We start from the raw sequence: 26,843 nt of genomic DNA on the forward strand, positions 1-26,843 counted from the left end.
CTAAATAAATAAATTAGTTATTTATTTGGAGAGTCATGTTAGGTAAGTTGTGTGATGATAGGATGAAAGCATGTTATTAGCGTGTTTTATTTACGCTTATGTACTCAGCATTACTGATTGTGTGTTTGTATGTTTGTTTGGCCTTATCTTTACTTTGGCCCTATGATGACCCAATTCTAATGGAGAGTAGTGGAGACAATTAGAGAGAAGTTTTTCAGGTGATGAAGCATATTCATGATGGGCATGAGAGAAGAGCGAATCATGCTTAGTTTCCATAAGTTTATGATGTGTTATTGCTTTAATTATTCAATTATTATGCTTGTGAGACTAACGCAAAAGGTTTTTAAATTTGTTTGGTTTTAATAAGGGCCTACAATGGTTCCAAGTTGTAAGTTGACTTTGTTTGACTTTGATTTGACTTTACTTTTGTTTGGTTGACTTTTTAAGTTGACTTGTTTTGAATTTTTTTAAAGACAGTCTTCTGCTGTGTGTCTTTGATATTTGCCTTAGCCATTTTCAAGGTAGCGGTAATGCCTTAGATTTTCCTATTTTGAGTTTTAAAAAGACCAAAACAGGTATTTTAAAGGAAAGGAATTTCTAAGGTGTTACATCACTCATTATCCCATATGCCACATGTTACCTCCCTTAATATTTATGTGTAAGTATTTATGCATTCTACAACTTGCAAATTCAAGTAAGAAAATGAAGAGTTTCATTTCCACCATAATAAAATAAAGTTCAATTAATTAGTACACATTACATTAAACATATGAATTATAATAAAATTGTCTTTTCATCTCATAGACTTTAAATATAATTTAAACTAATATGTCATTTCATATCCCACAATCTTCATGTACTATTGTACTAGTATATATATATATCTAACTAAATTCCTTCATTTTTTTTTTTCACAGTTCTATTCTTTATTTACTTTTAAGTTTGAGAAATAAAATAATTATTTTATATAAAAGCATACTTACATATATATGATAATAATTACTTGTCAAAAAAAAAAAAAAATTAACCCAAGTAACAACCTAAGCATTGAATGGGACAAAAAGCTAATTTACTTTAAAATGAGTTTTCCTAGCAAATGAAAAGAAAATGAAAATGAAGAAAAAGAGAGAGAGAGAAATTATAGAGCTCAAACTATGCATGTTTGCGTTGCATGCAATTATCTCTCGCCACATGAGCTTGCACGCGTTAGCCCAAAATGATTATCGGGTTTGCATATTTTGTCACGTAATTGTGTGAATGCTATTAGTCGGTGTAGTTTTTTTTAATTTAATTTTATTTTTAGCTATATGTTGAAAATTATAATTATGATTATCAATAAGCTTTAAGCGTGATTATTGTGTTAGTATACACGATTTGCATAGCTCGATGTTTCTATAGTTTAGTCTTGTTACTTTATTTATGTACTTGCCTTAGTATTCGTTTTATATAGTGAAGGTTATACTTCCTCCGTTTTCTTTTACTTGCAACACTTCCCTAAAAAGGAAATGTCACAATACTTGCAACACACTATAAAAGGAAAGTTATTTGGAAAAACTATACTATATATATCCCTTATTTAAAGCACATGACCCACTAAATTACACTCCTAACAACCACTCTCCTATTATAAAGTTTATTATATCATGTAAACCCCACATTTCTTAATTACCGCGCTAAAAGGTGTGTTGCATCTTAAAGAAAACGGAGGAAGTATTTAGATAAGAAAAAAAAATGCATGTAGAGTAATTTTTTTTTGGAGGACTTGTGAATACTAATAGTAGTGTGTTTTTTTTGGGTTTAGAATATTTCGTCAAATTTTGTTATACTTCCTCCGTTTTCTTTTACTTGCAAGTTGCAACACAGCCTTGTGGCACGTATTTTGAGGTCGGGTTTATGTAATGTAAACGGACAAATATTTCATTATAATTTTTACAAATGATACTTAACCCTGTTCTAATTTTCGTGTAAAAATAATATTGATAAAATCGCTCGTTTACCCTCACTAATGATCTCTTTAAACTGCGTGCTTAAAAGGTGTGTTGCAAGTAAAAGAAAACGGAGGAAGTATTATTTTTTGAGAAAGGAATGTGTATTTTTGTAGGTAATAGTTATTGGTTCGATTTAACTTGTTTCATTTTAAGCTATCGAAGATGAAATGACTTTTCCCCCTTTTTAATTTGTTTTAAAACATGTTAACAAAACTATGAGCATATAAGTAATATTTTGAGAGAGAAACTATGGGTACATAAGCAATTAGATGTGAAATGGATTCTATTATTTTTTAAAAAAAAAACGTTTCTTTTAACATGTTAACCAAACTCTGTTTATACGATGTGAATTAGTAAACGTTGTAGCCTAAGGGTCTGTTCATATTTACTGAATTGAGCTGAACTGAACTGAACTGAACTGATTAGAGCTGAACTGAACTGAACTGAACTGAACTGAATTGAGCTGAAATGAATATTTTATGTGAGAGGAAAATTAAGAGCTGAACTGAACTGAACTGAACTAAACTGAGCTGAACTGATAAGAGCTGAACTAAACTGAACTGAACTGAAATTAAGTAAATGTGAACAAGCCCTAAGTAAACCTAAGCAAAAGCAATCTTGTGTCATAAAATTAAAACTATGATGTTGACTCTCCACCTTTTCCTGATGCTATATGAATTAATTGTTAGTATGACTTGATACTCTGATAACTACTTTATGTTGATATGGAGTATGTACCAAGTCCTATTCCAGAACTTTGTTCACCTATCACATCGTTGACTGACATTAATAGTCCATTATATTATACAAGCTGCTTAGATAACAATCCAAGAGAAGAGACAGTTTTTTTTAATATAGATCTTAACTCTTAAGCAAGGGAGTATGTAGTATGCATTTCTATTAATTCTGAAATTTTTAACAATCTCCATCTACCTGATGATGTATAGTTTGAAATCGTATTCGCTCTAGATTCAGACCTATCATTTAGCAAATATGTCCCTCTTTTCTTATAGATGTCAATGGAGTGAATGAGATTAGAAGATCATGATCAGTTAAAACTTGTAAAAAGTTGACAATCAACTGATGGATACCTGTTGATTAAAATTCTTGTATGTTTCATGCCAACTCATGAATGAAAACTTGCCTAATGTTCTGGTTTTTTTAAATTTTATTTTATTTTATTTTTTTTATAGTAGTATTTAATTTGGATGTCAACCTAATGTTCTTTTTTTTTTATTATATTTAATTTGAATGTCAACCAAATAAAAAAAGAAAACCACATACCGTATGTATAAATTCTGTTCATCATAGGAAAAATTGCATAACTACATACAGCTTAAGTTACTTCAATCACTTAATACTAATTGGTTCCTTGTAATTAAGACAGAGAACAAGAACGTATACATCTTATGTGTTTAACCAACAAATTAGACAATATGTACTGTATAGCACCCAACTACTAAGTGCTAACTGTTTAGGGTAATTTTACCCCCCCGCCACGTGGTTCAATAAGAGGGTGACACGTGTCACCCAAGGGTCAGTCCCAAGTGGACCATTCCCAGCTTGACACGTGGCACTCCAGGAAAATGAGAAAAGGCGGCCTTCGAAAGGCCCAAATCCCGAGGAAGCCACAATGCGGCGCAGCCCACCTAAACTAGGTCAGAATGACCTAAGTAAGGGCATGAATTCCAATGACCCTATAAATAGGGAGATTTCCCCCATTTTTGGAAAAACATTGAATCATTTATTATTACACCCACTTTCTCTCTCATCAGAGAACGCCTAATCTCGAAATCCGAGAAGATCCCACCTAAATTTCGCACTTATTACACTCTCTTTCAAGTACTAACTTGATTGTCGGAGAAAACTCCAACAACCTGGAGTCTCCGTTGTTTTGCAGGTACAACTCGCACCGGACCAGTCTTCGAGTTGTAACTCTCCCGAGGGAAAAAAACACCCAAAACATTTGGCGCCGTCTGTGGGGAGAGTACCTCAAAAATGGTTCAAGAGTCTGTACCAACTCCTGATCCTAACAACCTTCAACCGGTTATTCCACCGGGTAATTCAAGCATTCCTCAACAGGAACCTCAGCCGGAAGTCTATACTGACCAAGAGGATGATGATAATGTGGAGACGTATATGGCCGAGGATGGGTCATTCATCTCCAGATACATCCGTTCCAAGGAACAACTGGAACAACATACAAGCCAGGCGGGTCCAGACATACCGTCTGGGCGGCTAGAAGGGTAAATTTCGACGCCAGAGGATCAGCCTCAGTCACCCGGGACGAACTCATGAAATTCATGACTAGTTTCAAGGGTGAAATCAAGGGTCTGATCAACAAAAACAAGGCTGACTCTAGCAAGGGTCAGCTAGCTAAAAAGACTCCGCTAGCTGAGATAAGGAAGCTAGTTAAGGACAGGCGGCCAACTCTATATCCCAAGGAGAAGGCAGCTGCAACACTTGATTGGACAAAGATTCTTCTATTGAAGGGTCCGCAGAGAAACACCTGGTAAGATCAGCCAGGTGGGAGCAAAAAATCAGCCTTCGACGCTCTCCACATCATTGAGTGATATGTCTAATTTATATAGTATTTTACCCCCGTCCCTTGGTCATAATTGGTAGTGTTTTTGGCTCGTAAGAGCAACTTTTATTACTAATTGGTGTTTTTTAGTGTTTTCATAGTTTTGGTTGAGTTTAGTACCAATAAGCTTTCATAAGGTACCATTATACGATGTAATGGTATATATATAATTTTCCCTCTAACCTCTACTTTACCTATGTCCTTTTTTTTTTTTTGCAGAATAATTAATTTGTCTAGAAACTTCATTACTACTTATATACGAAGGAGCTTGCCCTAGTTTCTCTCAATAATAAACAAAAAGTGTTAACCACATCGAATTTTCGTAAATAAATCAACTTTACTCAATCATCATTAACTATGAAGCACACGTTAATGAAAAATTTGATTTATTTATAAAAATGCCAGGTGATGAATAACTTTTGTTTATCAATGAGAGAAACTTGTATTTTCCGATTTACAAAGTATTTTTTAAAAATATTATACTATAATTGAATATTGAGTTAAAATTCTCTAGAGATTTCTACATTTTAAATACTCTGTACTGTTATACGTTCAAAAATCGAATATGACTTGGGAATTATCTAGTACCAATCTGTTCCAAGTCTAGCACAATTGCACAAGTCATACCAATTAGTTGTTGGTGCTGTGGTGATTGAGGCTGCACTAGGGCCATATTCTTTTGAGCTTCTACGCAGAGCAAAGCAGAGCAGTTTTCAGCAGAGTAGGCAGGGCTTTCACACACTGCAGAGCAGATTTTAGCAGAGCAGAGCATAGTAGGATAGAGTTGAGCAGAACAGCTCAAAAGAACAGGGCCCGGGAAGACTACGTGTTCGATCCCCCGCAACAACAATTGGGAGGGGAGAGGATTCAGGTCCGGTCCCGGTCCTTAAAAATCAATGATTTCGGTTCTAGTCCAGATCAGGTCTAAAACCGGGGTTTTTAGATATGGACCTGAATACTAGTAAAATTGTGTTTTTTATTTATTTATTTTTTTAAAAAAGCTTTTTTTCAAGAATCAAAACACTAAATCAGTTTTCATTTGGGTTAAGTATTTTTGGTGTTAAACAATTGGGACTTTATAGACTTTACGTAACTTTTGTGATTGATAATTTGAGATTATATGTAATTATAAAATTATGCAACAAGTCTGAAATCGTCATAACAGATTAACAGGTCCAACAAGTTATGTATAAATAAAAAACAAAAAAATCACAAAACAGGTTTGTTCAGGTCCAAACCTGGACCGAACTTGTTGGATCAGGTCTGACTCGAAACGGGATCTGTTGAATCAGGTCCGGTCTCCAATCCTCAAAATTACGAGTATTTGATTGAGGTCCAATTCCAACAAATCCGGTTCAGGTCCGGTTCGATTTTGGACTGGTGTACAAGTACAACCCTAGTCACAACTAGTCCAATATCTAGGAGTCTGATGAGTACTAAATTTTTAAATTTCCGATTTTGGACCGTGAACCCACTTTTACGCACGCAGCAACTCTTTTTCTACCCCTCCTTCATTGAAGCATATTCTCAGCTTCCTTTCCACCATTGAAGTAGCTTCTGAGGTAAGATTTTTAATTTTTATTTCTTCTATTTGTTTGTTATTATTCATTGAATTTAAATTTTACCATATAGAATTATCCTTAATTGAATTGTCAGTATAGTCAATTTAGGGTTCTTCTGAGGATGATTATCAAACTATTGGTTATTAGTACTGAAGTTAATGGTAGATTATTGCGAACAATATTGTTGATATTCTTAAGCAAGAAGAAATTTTTGTGAATTTAGAGCTTACTTTTATATAATTGACTCAAATTTGGTTGATAATGTGTTGCAAGTTTTTGTTTTTAATCCTCAATGTTATGATGAAAGTTTGAATTTGAACTTATTGTCCTTGGGCCCTTGGCAGTTGCCCTCTTGCCCTTGCTCGGAGACGGGCTTGTGTGCCTAAATAAATCAAATATAGTGTATGAGTACCCTTTTCATTTTCTTAGAAAGAATGGATTTTTGTGAAGTTAGGGATTTCAATTTCTTAGAAGGAATGGATTTTTGTGAAGTTAGGGAGAGGATTTTTCGTAATGTATGGTTGTCGAGCTCTAATCCGTTATAAGATATGTAAAATGGTTTGTTTAGTTTATGTAGGATGCTTGATAGTACTTTGTTGATGGTGGATGGAGGTGTTCTTGCAATAGCACACACTCAACGAATTTCCGCTTTTAAGAGCATTATTTATGGACATAGAACTCGATGTAATCTCACAAGAACCGCGTTATCTTCAACCAAAGATGTTTGGACCAGGTTACCATCAGAGGCAGTACTTTCGCCATTATCTACTTCTTTTTCACAGCAACCACCACGGACATACCGCCAAAACCCACCACAAAGAAACACTTTCTTGGATCACAGCGTAGACATGGATGATTTGTTGAAGTCCATTTCGCAAACTGCTGATGAGGGGGAGTTGTTTGCTCTTTTGTCACCTTATAAAGGCAGGCAACTATCTGTTCGGTTTATGGTTTCCCTTCTTTCTCGCGAATCAGATTGGCAACGGTCAATTGCATTGCTTGATTGGATAAACGATGTTGCTTTATATTCTCCATCAGTGTTTGTTTACAATGTTGTTATTCGTAATGTGCTTCGGGCAAAGCAATGGGAGGTTGCACATGGTCTGTTTGACGAAATGCGACAGAGAGCATTGGCCCCTGATAGGTTTACTTACTCGATGCTCATAACCCAATTTGGGAAAGAGGGCTTGTTTGATTCTGCACTTTCTTGGCTACAGAAGATGGAGCAGGATCGCGTGTCGGGTGATCTTGTTTTGTACAGTAACTTGATTGAGTTGTCTCGCAAATTGAGTGATTATTCCAAAGCAATTTCTTTGTTTTCAAGGTTGAAGAGGTCCGGTATTAGGCCTGACCTTGTGGCTTACAATACAATGATTAATGTGTTTGGGAAAGCTAAGTTGTTTTGTGAGGCTCAGGATCTTTTGAAAGAAATGAAAGAAAACGGAGTTAAACCAGATACAGTTAGTTACTCGACCCTTTTGAACATGTATGTGGAGAATCATAAGTTTGTTGAGGCATTGTCTGTATTTTCTGAGATGAGTGAGGCTAAATGTGTTCTTGACCTCACTACCTGCAACATTATGATAGATGTTTATGGACAGCTTGATATGGCCAAGGAAGCTGATCAGCTTTTCTGGAGTATGAGAAAGATGGGCATTGAGCCAAATGTTGTTAGTTATAATACACTTTTGAGAGTGTATGGAGAGGCTGAGCTTTTTGGTGAAGCTATACATCTTTTTCGCTTGATGCAAAAAAAAAATATTGAACAGAATGTTGTTACCTACAATACCATGATAAAAATATATGGCAAGTCTCTTGAGCACGAGAAAGCTGGAAATTTGGTTCAAGAGATGCAGAAAAGTGGGATTCAGCCAAATGCAATTACATATTCAACCATAATATCTATATGGAGTAGGGCTGGGAAATTGGATCGTGCCGCCAAGTTGTTTCAAAAGCTTAGGAGTTCTGGTGTTGAAATTGACCAGGTTCTGTACCAGACTATGATAGTGGCTTATGAGAGAGCAGGATTAGTTGCTCATGCAAAACGGCTGCTCCATGAGCTTAAGTGTCCAGACAATATCCCCCGAGATACTGCAATAACTATTCTTTGCAGAGCTGGAAGGATTGAAGAAGCCACATGGGTCTTTCGACAGGCATTTGATGCTGGTGAAGTAAAGGATATCTCAGTATTCGAGTGTATGATGGAACTTTATTCAAGAAACAGGAAATATTCAAATGTCATAGAGGTGTTTGAAAAGATGAGAGCAGCAAGATACTTCCCCAATTCAAATGTCATCGCTCTTGCCTTGAATGCTTATGGAAAAGTCAGGGATTTTGAAAGGGCTGATTTAGTCTATAGGGAGATGCGAGAAGAGGGCTGTATTTTCCCCAGTGAAGTTCATTTCCAAATGTTGAGTCTGTATGGAGCAAGAGGTGACTTTGAGACTGTGGAATTACTTTTTGAGACGCTGAATTCCGACCCAAACATAAATAAGAAGGAATTGCATCTTGTTGTTTCTAACTCATATAAATCAGCTAGAAGACTTAGTGATGCTGCTAGAGTCATAAATGAGATGACTGACCAATGAAATCTTGATCGCCAAAATTAAAATGTATATGCTCAGTTTTGTACATTGCCTTGGCCTTAATTTGTTACATATTTGTGTTGTATACCTGTAAATGGTGTATATGTTCTCCATAATCCACACTTCATACATATTCTCTCTCTCTCTCTCTCTCTCTCTCTCTCTCTCTCTCTCTCTCTCTCTCTCCTAATTTTTGGTAATAACTAACAGATATGTTGTCATGAAGTTGAGATTTTTAATTTTTTTTTTTTTAGTAATAATAGTTAGAATATTATCCTGCTCCCCTTTTGTCTTGTTCTGTGTCAGGTATTTGCTCTGTTAGAAAGATATCCATTGAAGATTGAATTACATGGCTATGGTCTCTGCGGACCCTCTTCTAGAATCTGAAGCAACTGGTAATTATCTGCCTCTATACCTCTTAGATGGTTTTCAGGGTTGACAATTGAATTTGATTAATCAAATTAGTGCTCCACTGTTTTGAGGGTTCTTGATTATCTATTACTAGTGGAAGAATTAAGAAGCATGTAGCCAAGTCTATGGAAAACTCATCCTCTTCTTCAGCATATTTTTCGCTTTTGCTTTTTCTCTTAACTTCCAGATGCAAGGTCTACTATCTATTCTATTCCAGGTGAGCATCAGTATCCTATTATTTACGATTTCATTGTCTTGAGTACTGTGATACTTTTACATTAATATTTTATTTAATTTTATATCAAATTGTGAATTCTGTTGGTGTATTTGTACAATAGAATTGAGAATTCTACTGCAAAGTTGTTTACCCTCTCGAGCTACCCAACCAAATGTCTTCTAGACTTAATAGGTGCTAATGAATAAAATTTTAAGTTTTATATTTGATTTATTAGATTTTGTCGAGTTGAGTGATTAAATTCACTGCTTTGATCTGAGCAAATGCAATTGATTTCTGCTGTTACAATGTGGTAGCTCTAGGTTTATGACATTAAATTGGCTGTTAATTTTTTATTTGCATTTTCACAGTAGAAAAATTGAGGCTTCTTTGTGCGTTGTGTTGATTTTGGGTGGAAAATAATAACCCTCAAAATATGCAATGCTCTCATTCACACTTTGAATGCCCTGTAGGCCCTTGTTCTAATACCTACAAATCCCAATTGTTTCTCCCAAGTCCCAAGTAGAATGCATTAAGAATTTCATCCAAAAAAAAAAAAAAAAAAGCTCTCCTATTTGGCAACTATTTTTTGTTTAATTGAAATGAAGTTATCTATTTTATAGGGATATATATAGCTTTAAAGGATTAGGCTGTTATTGTAAAATAAGTACCCACTATGGGATTTTCGCTCTACAGAATGGAGACTTTACTAGTCTAAATTTTATCTTTTGCTCATGCAAGCTCTATGTTGGCTTCATATATTGAAAAAAAATTTTGGTTTCATACAAATCTTTTTTTATTAAAGAAAAAAATATAATATGTTCCTTACACCTCTTTTGTTCATTATCATGTGTCTAGCAGCTGAATTTAACATTTAGTCTTCTCTTTTTTCAATGTAGGTTGTATTTAGATTTGAGGTGTTGCAAATTATGAACCATAAAAATTAATTAGTTTCTTTTTAGGTTTTCTAGCTAAATGCAATCTAATTGCTTAAGTGAATGAGCTTGATCACAACAACAAACAACTACAAGTCTACAAACCAAAGCCTTATTCCCAGTAGGTATGGTTCAGTTGTATGAACCAAAAATCTATATCTCCTGTGGCCGTCCACAAAAATTTTCTTCATCCGCCTGTTTCTATCCATCCAGTCATGCTTTTGCACAATAAGTACCCACTGTGGGATTTTTTTCATTCCAGAATTGGGGCTTTAGTAGTCTAGTTTTGATCTTTTGCTCGGTCAATCTTTGTGTTAGATTCAGACACTGAGAAAGAATTTTGGTTCTGCACAACTCTCTTGTTTTTTTAAAGAAAATATAAACTGTACATCTCTTTTGTTCATCATCGTTTGTTGAGCAACTGTTTCAATATGGATTTTGTTTTAATTTGAGGTGTTGCAAGTATCAATAAGTTTCATTATAGGTTTACTTTATAATTAGCTTAATGCAATGTAACTGCTCAAGTAAATGAGCTTGATCACAACAAGTACAAAGCCTTATTTCTAAAAGGAAAGGTTCAATTGCACATTTCTCCTGTGGTCATCCACAAATGTTTTCGTCCTCCACCCGCTTCTATTCAGTCATGCTCTTGCAAACCCACTATCTTCAAGTCAGTACATCAATCCAATTGAATAAATTAGACAATTAAAGTTACAATAAAGTACTTTGTATGTTTGATTTAGTGTTTGTTGCTAGGGCTTGAAGAGTTAGGGTACGTTTCTCTTGGCTACATCATTTCTGATAACTAAAACTTGTACTGCATGTAACTTTGAATGAACGTTGAAAGTAACAACTATGATCACATATTTCATGTTTTAAGCAGGAAGTTGACAGTAAAACAATATCATGAAATTCCTCATCTCTTTAACTCAGCATGTAGTTGACAGTGTTACCATTGGGTGTTGCAGTGATTTCATTTTCATGAAAGATTGGTGAAGATAATGCTTGTAGTTTGGGATAGGAGCATTACTAAGACGAGTCTATGCATATGTAGCTGAAGTTGAAGTCAATATTCTGATTGTAGCAGAGGTGCTGTAGCTCTATAGTGCATAAAATGTAATTATAGTGCTCTTCCCATGTATTAAGAACAAAGGGTAACATCACTAAGACGAGTCTATGCATCTGTAGCTGAAGTTGAAGTCGGTATTCTAATTGTAGCAGAGGTACTGTAGGTCTGTAGCACATAAAATGTAATTATGGTGCTCTTCTCATTGACATGCTTTTCTGTAGGAGAGATGTGTTGAATCAGTTTTGAAGCATGTGAGTTGTTTATTTCCAGAATTTTCTAGGATCGTGAACGTTGTACCATTTTGCACAAATATGTTAGCAGATGAGATACAGAGTGCTAGATTATTATTAGTTCAGATTTGATAGGTATATTGAATCACGTTTTACCAATTAATTTGTAAAAACTAGAACAGATTGTTTGCTAATATGTTGCTGGTCAAGAGTGCTCGCTTGGAGTTGCTGTAATTCAAGCCTTTATTTGCAGATGACCCTATCAATATTTGCAAGACCAAAGATGAATTTTAATTTTCTATGTGATATCAACTTTGGACAATTGACTACGAGTATTTGACTTGAGTCTACTTTGCGTACTGCTCAAGAGTTTTACTAGCAATTGACATCAAGTTTGCATTGGAGTATTTATTTACCTTTGTGTACTACATACTCAAGCCAGGTTTAGTTAACCTTATCTCCTGATCCACAATTGTGACCCCGAGTACCTCTAATTATCTTTTATACGATAGTAAAATTACAAAAAAGTTTATGCTAAAAATGGAGTATAAGTTAAGATGTATCGAAAAACATTATCTCATGTATTAATATTATGGTTTAAGTCATGTAAAAAATGAGAAAGTCTGCTGTGCATCTATTTTGAAGAAAAAAAAAGGTGTAAATAAGGTCCTGTTCGATTTGATTGACTACACTGAATTGAACTTATTAAAGTTGAATATTTTAAGAGAGAAAGAATTTTAGAACAGTAAAAAACTGAACTTGGAGCTGAACTGAATTGAAAATAAGCTGAAGAGAACATGCCATAAGTTATTCTTTGTATTTCACCGTTACACACTTTTCTTGTATATATATATTCAAACACCAATATTTTCAATTACTCAACTTAAAAATTATAAAGGTTTACATTTTAAATTAACAAATCTTAAATTTATCAATACTTCTTCATAGTTAAAAATTATATTCCGTCAAAATAAAGATTTTAAGGGCCTCATTGACGAACTCAACTGAACTGATATGAACTGAATTAAGCTGAACTGGACTGAACTGAAATGATTATTTTATAAGAGAAGGAAATTAGGAGCTGAACTGAGCTGACTAAACTGAAGTGAACTGAATTTCAACGTATGAGAACAGGCCCTAAATAAGATCAATAAACAGAAAGAGACAGAGAAATTAATATAATATTACAACTTGAAGTTTTCCAATAACTAACTCTCAAATATTTTTGTATCCTCCTTTCATAAAAAGGTGATTGGATGATGCTAGGGCTTGAGTTTTACTAACAAAAGTGTTAATCCCATGCTGTATGGGATGATATCTGGACATGACCAGATCACAAGAAGATGCTGATATGTTGCAGAAAGAGGACATGTCGGCCTGCCGCAATTTAACACGTGGCAACAGAAACTCGACACTTGGCACAAAAGGTTGTGCATGGGTGAAAGCCACCTGTTAAGGTAGATTACTATAAATAAGTAGGTAAAACCTCATTAATGAGGGCATTAATTATTCTCTCTCTCTAATCTCTCTCTACTTTCTCTCTCTTACTTATCTTCTCTTCTCAAACACTTTCTGACTTTATCATCGGAGTGGTTATCCCCGGATCACCCCGGGGTTAGCTAACTTCTTCTCATTATGTAGGTTCTCAGCTTGCCGATAGGGGTATCAGAATCTCAGGTCCGAGTTCCTGGAGGAGTCGGGATCAGACAGAAACAATTTCGGGATCAGACAGAAACAATAATAAGAACCTCACACAAAATATATATACAACAACAATAATCATGACCGGAAGCAATTTTAACAATGCAATACCAGAAGGACAACCCAAGGTGGAGATAGTAGATGAAACCCATACTTTAGAGGGTAATCAGTTCCATATGCCGATAACCCCCCCTGCAGGAGGAGGGGAGGCAGAGGATCCTATGGCGGCATTCACTCCAGATGAACTGGAAACAGCCGCAAGGGTGATGAGTGCAATGAGTAAAAAGAGAAAGGAGGCTGAGGCGGCACGGGCTGAAAGAGAAGCTGCCCAGGCCGATAGAGGAACATCGCACCGTCACCAGGAGGAACAACACAATCAGCTGGAGAACTCGTCAAGGAGACCCCGACATGAGTCGTCAGTAAGGACGCATACAACATCACGGCAGGATGAGCAATCCTCGAGTCATGTTGTGGATACCAGAACTCAGCAGCAAAGAAGCTCGCAAGTAGCAGGCAAGCAGTACGCACGGTAGTGCAGTTAAGGGCATCCCCATTTGCCCAGCACATCTTAAATCAACCAATGGAGAAGGTGAAAATGCCGACTTGTAGATATGATGGAAGAGGGGATCCGGCAAGATTCATAACGTCTTATGAGGGACATATGATGCTGTACACAAACTCAGATGCAGTTTGGTGTAAGGTCTTTCCGACAACTTTGATTGGGGCTGCAGCCGATTGGTTTAACAATCTTGAAGTTGGATCAGTAGATAGCTTTGAAAGACTGACTGAGATGTTTGTAGGGCAATATGTCAGTAATAGTGTAAGGCAGAGAACTTCTGGAGAATTGATGGCCGTGGAGCAGAAACCAGATGAATCTCTGAGGGATTATATCAGGAGATTTAACAATGAAGCAAACACTATTCCGAAGTTACAACAGGAGATAGCCGTGATGGCTTTGATGAATGGGTTAGTTGATTCGGATTTCAAAAGGTATCTTACAAGGAAGAGTCTGCCGACATTGGCGGCAGCGTTCAGCAAAGCTCACGATTACATAAAGAGCGAGGAGCTGTTGAAGACGAGTAGCAGGCATATAGTGGCTGGAAAGGGGCAAAGTCAAAATGAAGGGACCTCGTCTGGAGGGAGCAGGTCGAGGGCTCCTGCCCCAGGAAGGGGAGGAGGAAGTCGGCAAGATACCAGACCGACAAGGCTGCCAATGAGATACAACACCTACACTCCCCTGAATACACCAAGGGCTGCAATCTATTCAGTGAATCAGAACAGAGAAGATTGGTCAAGGCCGATTCCCATGAAAGCAAGGTCGAGGGACGTGAAGAAGTACTGTATGTTCCATAGGGATGGGGGGCGTTATACAGAAGAGTGTACTCAATTGAAGGACAACATTGAGGAGTTGATTAGGAAAGGGCACCTAACACAATACCGGCAGAAATCAGCAACCAACACAAACAGTAGAGAGGCAGCAGATAGAAGCGGGGCCCGAAAGGACACAGGGGAGGATAGTCCGACAAGGGGATGCAGGAGTACCACCGTTATCTACAGGAAGAGTGGATGTGATAACGGGGGGGCCGATTCACGGAGGGACGATTAGTGGAGCGAAGAAGCATTTAGCGGAGCACCGTCATCTAGTTTGTGCTTTAGATGTAGATAATCGCCCTCGGCCGGCATCAATACCACAAGTTGTATTTACGGAAGGAGATGCACGAGGTGTAGTGTTCCCACATGATGATCCGTTAGTCCTGATAACCAAGATCAATGGGGCTGACATCAAAAGGGTGCTGGTGGATGGAGGTAGTTCAGCGAACGTGTTGTTTATGCAGGTTGTTGTATCAACATACCATTTGGCAATAGCCTATGTATCAAACTTGGGAGCTGTGGAAAAGGTGTATGGAGGTCAGGCTATGTCGAAAGCCTGTTATGTAACAGCTTTGAAGAACCCAGTTGGTGATGCCGCAGTTCCATGCAACCCAACAAGGGAAGGTGAACCGACAGTGCAAGATTTGACAATGAAAAACTTTGATGCAAGACCTGAAGAAACACCAAGGCCGTTGCCGGGCGGAGAAACCGCCCAAGTTGAATTGCAGCCAGGCAACCCCAGTAGAACAGTGAAAGTTGGGGCAGATATGGATGTGGAGACCAGGTGTAACCTGATAAGTTTATTGCGCGAGAACGCCGACGTCTTTGCGTTCTCGGCCAGTGAGATGCCAGGCATACATCCTGGGGTAATGGAACATAAGCTGAATGTTGATAGAAAGTTTAGGCCGATAAGGCAGAAGAAGCGTAATTTCTCGACTGAGAAGATAGAAGCGATCCAGGCCGAGGTGAATAAGCTCTTGGCAGCAGGGTTTATAGAACCCTGTACATATCCCGAATGGTTGGCAAATGTAGTAATGGTGAGGAAGCCGACAGGAAAATGGCGAATGTGTGTGGATTTTACAGATTTGAATAAAGCTTGCCCTAAGGATTGCTACCCATTACCTCGGATAGATAGGCTGGTAGATTCGACCTCTGGTCATGCCATGCTTAGTTTTCTGGATGCATTCTCAGGATATCACCAGGTCAGCATGCATAAGGCCGACAGAAATAAAACGGCCTTTATAACAGATGTAGGTGTGTATTGTTATAAGGCAATGCCGTTTGGGTTGAAAAATGCAGGGGCAACCTATCAGAAGTTGGTGGATAAGATTTTTGAGAAACAGAAAGGGCGGAATGTTGAGGTGTATGTGGATGATACGATAGTAAAGAGTAAGAACAAAGAAGACCATATAGCTGATCTGAGGGAGACATTCGAAACCTTGAGAAAATATCAAATGAAGTTGAATCCAGAGAAGTGTGTTTTTGGGGTGAGATCAGGGAAGTTTTTAGGTTTCATGGTTAGTGAACGGGGGATAGATGCAAATCCCGATAAGGTGAATGCGGTGCTTCAAATGAAACAACCAAAAACCATCCGTGATATACAGAGGTTAACGGGCAGGATGGCAGGGCTAACAAGATTTATCAGCAAATCAGCTGATAAAGCACTCCCGTTTTTTATGGTGCTGAGAAAGAATAAGGCATTTGAGTGGGGAAAAGAACAAAGTGATGCCTTAGAAGTAGTGAGGAATCATCTTAAATCTCTTCCCACAATTGCCAGGCCTGAGAAGGGAGAAGTGTTACAATTATACATCTCAGCATCACCAAAAACAATAGCGGCCGTTTTGTTGGTAGAAAGGAAGAGACAACAACAACCGATTTACTTTGTCAGCCATGTCTTGAATGCGGCAGAACGCAGATATCCAGTTATAGAGAAGATGGCTTTAGCTGTACTAGTAGCAGCCAGGAAGTTAAGACCTTACTTTGATGCACATCCAATAGAAGTACTCACCAATCATCCCCTGGAGAAGTCACTGCGCAAAATGGATACGTCTGGTAGACTACTGACATGGGCAGTAGAGTTATCGGAGTATGAAATAAGTTACAAGCCTAGGACGTCAATTAAGGCTCAGGCATTATCAGATTTTATTGTTGAAACCACAGACACAGATGAAGAAGAGGAGTTGGGAACATGGCAGGTATCAGTTGATGGATCGGCCACAACAACGGGGGCAGGGGCTGGAATTGTGATAACGGCTCCAGATGGAAAAATGTTTGAATACGCCATGAAATTTAAGTTCAGGGCAACAAATAATGAGGCCGAATATGAAGCTGCAGTAGCTGGAATGCAGCTGTCAATAGCTGCAGAGGCAATGAGAAGGGGATATTACTGGCCGACAATGAACACAGATGCAAAGGCTTATGTTAAAAAATGTGAAAAGTGCCAAAGGTTTGCCCCAGTTATCAACTTGCCCCCGAACGATCTAACTCCGATACTGAACCCAATCCCTTTTGCCCAGTGGGGAATGGATATAGTAGGCCCATTCCCATCAGCCACAGGCGGAAGAAAATATCTGATAGTGGGAATTGATTACTTCACCAAGTGGATAGAAGCAGAACCAGTAACGAAGATAACGGCACCGGAGGTGAAAAAGTTTATATGGAAAAACATCTTCACGAGGTTCGGGTTGCCGATGGCGATGGTTTTCGATCATGGAACTCAATTTGACTGTAAGCCAGTCAAAGATCTCTTAATGATGTATAAGGTAAAATTTGCTTATGCAGCAGTATGCCACCCACAGTCTAACGGCCAGGCAGAAGCAGCAAATAAGCAGATAATAACGGCAATTAAGAAAAAGATCGAAGACGCAAAAGGTTTATGGGCAGATTTGATACCAGAAATATTATGGGCCAACAGGACAACGATGAGAGAAGCCACAGGTGAATCCCCTTATACTCTGGTTTTTGGAACGGAGGCAGTCATACCAGCAGAGGTCGGGTTGCCGACATTCCGGATTCAGCATTACTGTGCAGATCAAAATGATTTACTCCTACGGCAACAGTTAGATTTCTTGCCAGAGCTAAGAGAAAAAGCAGCAGTTAAGTCAGCTGTCTTTAAAGAAAGAATGTCACGGGCCTACAATAGAAGAGTATCACATAGGCCGTTAAGTAAAGGAGATCTAGTATTACGAAGAACCGCAGCAACCGGTAAGGGTAATGAAGATGGGAAGCTGACTGCGAATTGGGAAGGGCCTTATCGAATAAGAGATGTCGTCATCCAAGGGTCATTTTATCTAGAAACCCCGGATGGGACACCTCTAAAAAATGTATGGAACTCGGCTGTATTGAAAAAATACTATGTGTAATGAACAAATTCTTATTTCTGGAAACTGATATAAAAAAAGATATCGGTAATGAATGAAGGAGTATTCAGACAATGCGCATTGAAATAGGCATCCTCCATTTAACAGAACATCGTTAAGTGGGATGGACAGCTAAAAACCGCTTCCATGAAGATAACAGTTATACAACCTGATCAGTTGTATACGTTAACTCATGAGGTTGCTGGTTCAAAATATAAATACCGGCCAAATCAATTCGAGTATACGCCGACATGAGGCGTAGCTCAGAAAATGATCGCCGAGAGGGTACCTAACTGGCTAAAACAACACAGCAGTAGGTGACCAGTGTTATAATCTGAACCAGCAACAACCGTTCACTTTTTATGTTCGCAGCTCAGTGTGCATAGCTCTAACGTGAACTATGTACACTGGGGGGGACAAGGAATGATATGGCGTTCATATGCGTTGTGATGTCCATAGTTGGCGTTCATATGCGTTGTGATATCCATAGTATGCTGATAAGTTTTTAAAGTATGCTGGTAATTTTTATATGCAATTTTTCGAGCCAGGTTTTAGATCTGGTATCTTCGGAAGCTGGCGTCTTTAAAAAGGTTTCTAACTGGAAGTTTTCGGATTTCAGACAAAGCATTAGGTAAGTAATTATTTTTTGCAATTTTTTATGCGTTGAAAACTAGCAAGGCAAGGCAACATGATTATCATAACCTTGTTTAAAAACAGGTAAACTAGAAAACGATAGGTAAAGAACAACACAGTTATGATAAAAGTGTAGAGTTTTGAAGGTAATCGGCAGACAGTAAAAACAAAAATAAGTTTACGCAACAGATAAAATTAACAACCGACAGGCATCACCACAAAAGAGGGGTATATGCCGATAAAACAGCACTGCCAAAACATGTTCATACATACAAAAGACAATAAAAGAGTTACGGCTGATAAGGCCCAATGATACAAGACCCACAAGAGGATGTCGGTGATGACTGCCCGCCCCTTCAAGATTGAGCATTCTCAGGCACTGGGGAATCCAAAATGCTGGGATTGCTGGGGCCGTCATCAACAGTTGGCGCCAGGTTATACAAGTCCTCATCAGAAAATTGCTGCGCCTCAAAGCCAGAGGGGATCTTGTAGGCTTCCTCGCCGAAAGCCTTTTCAATTTTCGCCCAATCGTCCTTCTTCCAACCGGCGGCGTGAGCAATACATCTCTGAGCAGCGGTCCAACCTCCATCAAAACGATCTTGGAGTTTGGAGCAGAACTCATCAGAGGCTAGATAACGGCCGACCGCTCTCCGACGGATACCAGGTTTGTCGGCTTCCATTTCTTGAACCTTTTCTTCAAGGCTCTTAATTTTAATCCTGGCATCCCGGAGATCTTTTTCAACTGAGGGAAGCCGTTCAACGGCCTTGTTTTTCTCAGTGATCTGAGTCTTTAAACTTTGCACCTCTAGCTCGAGATTGGCAACCCTCTCAGCCTTGACCTTCAGCTCCGACATCTCCCTGTCATCTTTTTCTTTTATTTTCCTCAGATCATCGAGGGCCTTTTCAGCATTTTTGATGACCTCCTGCATGGCACTTTCGCTGGCAGAGGCTTGATGATGTTTCTCCTGGTAGTAACGATACATCTCAACCAGCTCTGTGCCAGACATGACGACCTATAGAAATGTATATTTAGGTAAAAGTAGGGAAGCCGAGAACGCTACATAAAAATATATATGTAAAGAAATAAAATAATAATATGTATACGTACCTTCATCATGTTGTGCATGTGGGTAGCAGCAAGGGGGCCGATTGGACCAGCAGGTCTGTCCATTGGCAGTGTCAAATTGCTCAACAGCCGATAACCGAGATTTCCACCTTGCATTGGGTCATCGGTTATCATAGATTCGTTCCAGCCGACATCCATAGCAGGTTGCCAACGGTCGCCGGAATGGCCGGGAGGGACAGCAAACCCCTTCAGAACCTCATCTGGAAACCTTCCAGAAACACGCTCAATCCATTGATTGGACCGATAAGTCAAGGCTGGGATGCTGGAATCCGACCCAGCCGTTGTAGGAGCAATTGCGGTGGTTGCCTGAGGTTGACGGGGAGATTCAGCAGAAGTGAGATCTTCGATCTCAATACCCTGGATAACCTTCTTCACAACGGCCTCAGGGCTTTTAGCTTTGTTGACAGTCGGGGTCCTTTCAGGCACCGACTGGTCCTTCTTCTTCTCGGGCGCCGATTGATCTTTTTTCTTTTCGGCACGCCCTTCAGGTTGCCTGGGGCTGGAGATCACAATGCCACCTCGCCGATTGGCTAGAGGTGTTAGCTTTCTTTTCTTGGCATTATCATCGGCCATGATCTCAGCTCTTCTCTTGGCACTAATAGCTGGAGCACGCCCGCAGACGGAAGCAAGAGTATCGTACGGGTCGGAAGCTTTGGGGCAGCGCCTGATAACCCTTGTCCCGTCAGAAGATAGGCCGAGTTGTCTGTTATCCAACTTATCAATGCATGGTAAAAAGAAATGTAAATTCAATCAGTTAAATGCGAATATATATAAAAAAAACAATAAAAGGGTAAGGAAGGTAACATTAAACAAGTAAACTACGCCGTTTTTGTTATGAAAATAAGAACATGAATAATTAGTGAATAAGAGTAATAAAACCAAGAAGGATAAGCTATACCATGCTGGTCAGTCCAACAAAGACCGACACGAGATAGCGGCGCGTTGCCCAGAATATAACTCACATTCGGCACCCACACCGCAGGAATTAGACGGACCTTGCCGTCGCCTTCGTCATGTTCAGAGATGTCAAAGTGATTGACAGCCCTTTCTTCATGCTTCCCGAGATCTCTCTCGGGGATTGAATCAAAATGGGGATGAGGCTTGAAAAAAAGTTCTCCTCAAAGGAAAATCCTCTGGGACTGACATAAAGAAAAACTTATCCTTCCAACCTTTGCAGCTAGATAGTTTAGGATGGACGGTATATTTGTGAGGTTGGGTATATAAAGACCACCACCCATCCGATTGACCATCTCTCTTTAGGGTAATAAGCCGTCTGAATACATTAAGGGTTAGAGGGAAGTTCCGATATAGCATAACCCAGACTGTAGCAATAACGGCACGAATGGTTTGAGGGGTTAACTGAACCAGGCAAACGTTCCAAGCCTTCAAGATTTTAGCAACAAAGGGATGTAGAGGAAAACGGAGGCCAAAATCCAAGTGCTTCATGTAAACAGCCACGGAACCAGCTGGACAATCCAACACTGAAGCTCCAGATGGAGGGAGAGACAACTCGTACCCATCAGGTAAGTTAAAAAACTTTTTCGCACGACGACAATAGTCCTTTGTAATTGCCGTTTTCCTAAAAGCTTCACTTATCTTTTCCTTTGCAACTTTTCCGTCGTTGCCAAGAACTATAGGTTGTCGGAACTCAGCCCTATCAGTCTCAGAACTATACCCCTCGTCCAAATTCTCTTCCTGGATAACCTCAGCCATTAAGTCAACAATGTCATCCCTACTCTCATTATTTACACTGTCTTCCTGAGCGTCGTCATCTCTTAAAACTGAGTTGACGGCAGAATCATGAACAGGAGATGACGGACCTTCTTCGGGGGTCAAAGGGATATCATCCTCAAGTTCTTCTTCAGAAGAACTTACAACCTGACCTTGTCCAGGTCTTTTGCTAGATTCCGCTGCCTTGGCGGCCTCAGCTGCTTTAGCTGCTTTGGCGGCCTCAGCGGCTTCACGGGCGGCGGCTCGGGGTTGATAACTTGTACTCTTTACCCTTGGCATAGTGTTTATACCTATATTGCCAACGTTAGTGCCGTATTGATTAAAATATCGTCTCCCAGTAAAGCTGCGTAAGTGATAACGGACATTAACAGGTTCAACGTCAAGAATTTCAGTATCGGCGGGGATATCAGGGTTAGTAGGGTGAAGGGCGCTTTCACGGTGGGCAATGGTCCTATGTATCATAAAAGCGCGTTTTTCTTCCTCAGAAGTTAACGTCTCAAAAGGGTAATCAATGTTATCAGAAAGGGAAGACGAATTACCTTGATTACTACCGGTTTCTTTGCCTAAAGATTGTCTAATTAAACGACGCCTAGCAGTACTAAGGTTAGGAAAATTCTCTTCGACACTATCTTCAGACATTTAACTGAATATAAGGAAATAAAAATAGCATGAAAAATCAGGGGTTAGGGTACGAAAATACCTTCAATGAAAATCGCGGATTTAACGCCTCTAACTGATAAAGAAACGACGAAGAAAGAGAAGGTACGCCCGAGGAGATGGAATGCACAAACCGAACGCGAGGAGGATAAGAAAGGGCAGAACTGTGGTCAGCCACTTAAACTTTCTCGAGAGAAAACTGGGAAGGAATGCAAAGTAGTGAGAGAATGGAGGGATTTTGATCTAAAAAGGGGAAACTGAATGGCCAATTGAAGCGAAAGGCGGTTCAGAGATCCGACGGCTGTTAATTGACAAACTTTTCAAAAAGCAGCGGCGGGATTTGTGACACGTGTAAAAATTTTCCCGCCCAAGCAAAAAAAAAAAAAAAAAAAAAAAGGGGGGGGGGGAAAGAAGAAAAACGGTTACACTACCATAACGTACCCTTTGTAATAAATTGACCTTGTAAGCTATCGGCATACAAGGTCACTTGGGGAGGAAAACGGAGTTTTTCGCTCCCAGGTTTTTTGTAATAAATTGACCTTGTAAGCTATCGGCATACAAGGTCACTTGGGGAGGAAAACGGAGTTTTTCGCTCCCAGGTTTTTTGTAATAAATTGACCTTGTAAGCTATCGGCATACAAGGTCACTTGGGGAGGAAAAGGGGTTAATAAAAATGATGAGTTACTGAAACTGATGAAGAACACGGCGTTACAGAACAACAATTATCCTCTTACATAAATAGTAATAAAAGTACTACAAGTAGCAAATTAACATAACACTTCTCAGCAAAAGAACATAGAGCTTAAAAATATATGAATATGTAGAAGTTAATTTGCCTGGATACAGGCCAAGCGGTTAAAATGAATTCTGAAAACGGCAAGATTAGTAATGAAACTTTGTTAGTAAGCAGTACTTGATAAAGTACAAGAAATGTTGTTACAATAAAAATTCCCAATTGTTTGAGGAGTCTGAAGAATGAGATGTGGAACCCAAAGTTTGTTTTGTTAGGTTCAACTTGTCTCCCATGATTAACTGAGCACGATGATGAATGATCATACGTCCTCACTTGGGGGGCTAATTGTATGGGATGATATCTGGGCATGACCAGACCACAAGAAGATGCTGATATGTTGCAGAAAGAGGACATGTCGGCCTGCCGCAATTTAACACGTGGCAACAGAAACTCGACACTTGGCACAAAAGGTTGTGCATGGGTGAAAGCCACCTGTTAAGGTAGATTACTATAAATAAGTAGGTAAGACCTCATTAATGAGGGCATTAATTATTCTCTCTCTCTAATCTCTCTCTACTTTCTCTCTCTTACTTATCTTCTCTTCTCAAACACTTTCTGACTTTATCATCGGAGTGGTTATCCCCGGATCACCCCGGGGTTAGCTAATTTCTTCTCATTGTGTAGGTTCTCAGCTTGCCGATAGGGGTATCAGAATCTCAGGTCCGAGTTCCTGAAGGAGTCGGGATCAGACAGAAACAATTTCGGGATCAGACAGAAACACATGCGATGGCCAATTACACTATAATCTAATAAATTGTGTTCAACATAATTTATTGACCGGTTAAATTTACTAAGATAATAAGTATATGTAAAAAAAATTCAAGTGAAAAAATACACAACAATTTTTTCAATTTGCTCCAATTCAGAACTCGACTCAATATTAATTTATAATCATTTATAATCATACAAAAATAGAGGTAATGGTGTGGATTGAAGAAGGAAGCTTCTTCTCACTTTTTTTTTTTTGAAACCCAAGCTTCTTCTCACATAGTCACATGTAAAGTACTCCATAATCCTTAGTCAAATATTAAAATCCAATTAAAATATGGGTTTTTAATGAAGAATTTTTTATAGTGGTTATTTATTCATAATGCACGCAAAGTTGGAAAATTAAAAGAGATCAGTTTCGAGATGTCTGTCAATATCCGTGACTTTGAATGTAAGTTAGGCATTGAACTAGACTTTTTGGGTGCATTAGAGCAATAAGAGTACGAGTACTTTTCATGGGTTTTAACTTTCAAGTGAAATGATGTTTTCCTATTTTTATTCTTCTTTTGCTGTTACAATTACATTAAACTTGACTTTGTTTGTTCTATATTTTCCGTTTGATTTTCTTAATGGAGTACTCTCGTGATCGAATTTAGTTATGGTTTTATTAGCAGGGGTTAATAGTCACATATTCACCTTTGTTGTCAAGGTTTAAATGAATATTGTACAAAGTATGAGATAAATTTGATATGATAATTTTTTTACTCGGACTTTTAAGTTTTAATATTTTTAGGTACAAGGGGGTATGTACTCAATAGGCGGTTAGGCGTGATGGACCGCTACCCGGTATGGTCCATACCAAGAGACAAAAACAGTATAAAAATCAATAATAACATAATAAAATTAATGATAACAACATAATACAAAAATATGCTTTTTCTTTTTCCCTCTTTCTTAATTGAAAATCTCGCTGGAATAATAACAATATAGAATAAAAAATAACAGTACAAAATCAACAATAAAAGTATATTTATCAATAATAACAGTATAAACAAAAACAAAAAAAGTACTTGGTATGGACTATACCTGGTAGTGGGCTACACTTACTCGTGGGGCAAACCCGGGTAGAAGGATATTCACTTGGATGTAGAAGCATCAAGCATGTGTAGGTTTAAGTATATATAATATCCACTAAGGCAGTGTTGGATATGTACTTATCTACCAAGGGTATTGGGTGTGGCTTGTATCACGGAGTAGTATAATTAGACGCGGTATCCACTTCTACATTTCCTATCTTCTATCTTGGATTGGAATCTCCTAGGTTTAGACCCCCGTTTAATTCACCTTATTTTACGCATGTACAAGGTGTAAATGAGGTGATTTACCTTTCCTATTTGTTACCTTGGTTTGGAATCTCAGACTAGGGTTTTAAGTAATGTTTTATTCATCTTAGGTTCACTTATTTTATTCTTTTATTATACTTTGTATTACATAATACTTTATTTTATGAAATTACAGAAAATGTAACTTTTGAGACCACTTGCTTTGTTACTTTATAAAAATGGGATAAATCTTCGAGATCTAGTGCATTACTCGTATGGAGACGACAAATGAGTAAAAACATTTACTCATATGGAGATGAGTTAAAAAAAATGAAGAGAATAAGAGTTTGTAAAAAACGAAATAATTGATTTAAAATATAATGAAAATAATTGAACCTTTTTTTTTTTTAAATAGAAAATTATTGAACTTTAAGGAATGAAAATAGGTATTTTTAAACCAACAAAATTGGTAGAGTATAAAGTGGTAGGAAATATGATGGCATATCTAATAGCTAGATGGGACACCTATGGTAATTCCAAACCTTTTTTTTTTTTTTTAGTGTTAAGAGATCCACAAGGGCGGCGTGAAAATTAATCCTAGGATCTTCTAGAAACGGGAGGGAGCTCTAACCACTTGAGCTATCCCTCACTCTCATTCCGAACGTATTTATATGTACTCTTTTCTCCAAAGTATTTTAACTTTGGCGGAACTTGACTTACAATAATAAGAGCCATGCCTAATTAATTGCCCAGATAAGGGGTATAATCGTCTTTTCAAATACCAGTGGAGGGGCATATGCGTCTTTTCATGTACAATTTCCTCACCAAACAGTAAATGCAAGTTGCAAACAGTAATTGGACAGCTCACTAAAAGTACTAAATAAATGACCACGCTTTTTCAATATATTTACAGAAATGCACCAGATTAACAAAAATTCATTAAATAATAATTTTGGCTAATCATATAACTAACATATAAAGCTAAACTTTTAGTCAGGTTACGAGACAATGACACTTGGCGTTACAATTTTTCGCCAAGTGTCGCGCCACGTTGGATAGATTTAGATATAATTCACAGGATAATAAAAATAGTTTAGAATTCTATTTTCAATCATATTCGGATTTTAGGATTAAATGGTTAGTTTAGAGTTTCATATTATTTTCGATAAAATACCAATATTTCAGAGGTATAAATTGAATTATAGTTTTATTCAATAAGAGGTTTAGATCACAACTCTAAAGAATTATCATATAAATTTAATTTTAATATCATAATATTTTTTGGAGGGAAGGAAGTAGTTCAAAACGTGAAACACCTATTTTTTTTTTTAACACGTGAAACATCTATTTATAATGTATATTAATTGGTTAAAATAATATGCTTCACAATCTTACACATCGCATAATTTTATTACTATGTAGACCTATAAATCAGGGTCGAATCATGAGTCATCTCGGATCGGGTCACTTTAGGTTACAAGCCTACGTGTTCATATCTTGAATATAATATGCTTCACAATCTTACATATCGCATAATTTTATTACTATGTATTTAATAGTCATTTTCGGTGAACTAAATGCTGATTTTGTAAAAGATGTTCATTTTTAAATTCCTACCTGTTCATATTTTTTTTTTCAAAAATTATATTCAAGATCGATTGTAATTCTAAAAAATTGAATATATGCCTTAAATCTAATCTTGATTCATCATAGAGAAAATAATTATTGATTTGTAACATGATTAGAAATCAAAAGAAAAAAAATCGAGAGAGAGAGAGAGAGAGAGAGAGAGAGAATAATTACAAATTAAGCAATACAATTGATATTCATTAAGCAATTTAATTGATATTCATCACAAACTATA

General features: G+C 37.9%; 1 protein-coding gene across 2 annotated transcripts; it reads left to right on the forward strand.

The window, feature by feature from the left end:
* Positions 1-6,036: 6,036 nt before the first annotated feature.
* Positions 6,037-8,889, forward strand: LOC145595443 (uncharacterized). Of its 2 annotated transcripts, none has more exons than XM_081651860.1 (2): positions 6,037-6,134; positions 6,712-8,889. In XM_081651860.1, exon 2 carries the CDS (start codon positions 6,713-6,715, stop codon positions 8,720-8,722), a length of 2,010 nt encoding a protein of 669 aa, XP_081507986.1. In that variant the 5' UTR covers positions 6,037-6,134; position 6,712; the 3' UTR covers positions 8,723-8,889. The 2 variants fall into 2 exon arrangements, with proteins under 2 accessions (XP_081507986.1, XP_081507987.1); XM_081651861.1 differs by having other exon boundaries at positions 6,044-6,134; positions 6,703-8,889.
* Positions 8,890-26,843: the final 17,954 nt, after the last annotated feature.

The sequence above is a fragment of the Chenopodium album genome, chromosome 19 (genome assembly GCF_948465745.1).
Source record: "Chenopodium album chromosome 19, dcCheAlbu1.1, whole genome shotgun sequence".
In the NCBI taxonomy this organism is placed as follows: domain Eukaryota; kingdom Viridiplantae; phylum Streptophyta; class Magnoliopsida; order Caryophyllales; family Amaranthaceae; genus Chenopodium; species Chenopodium album.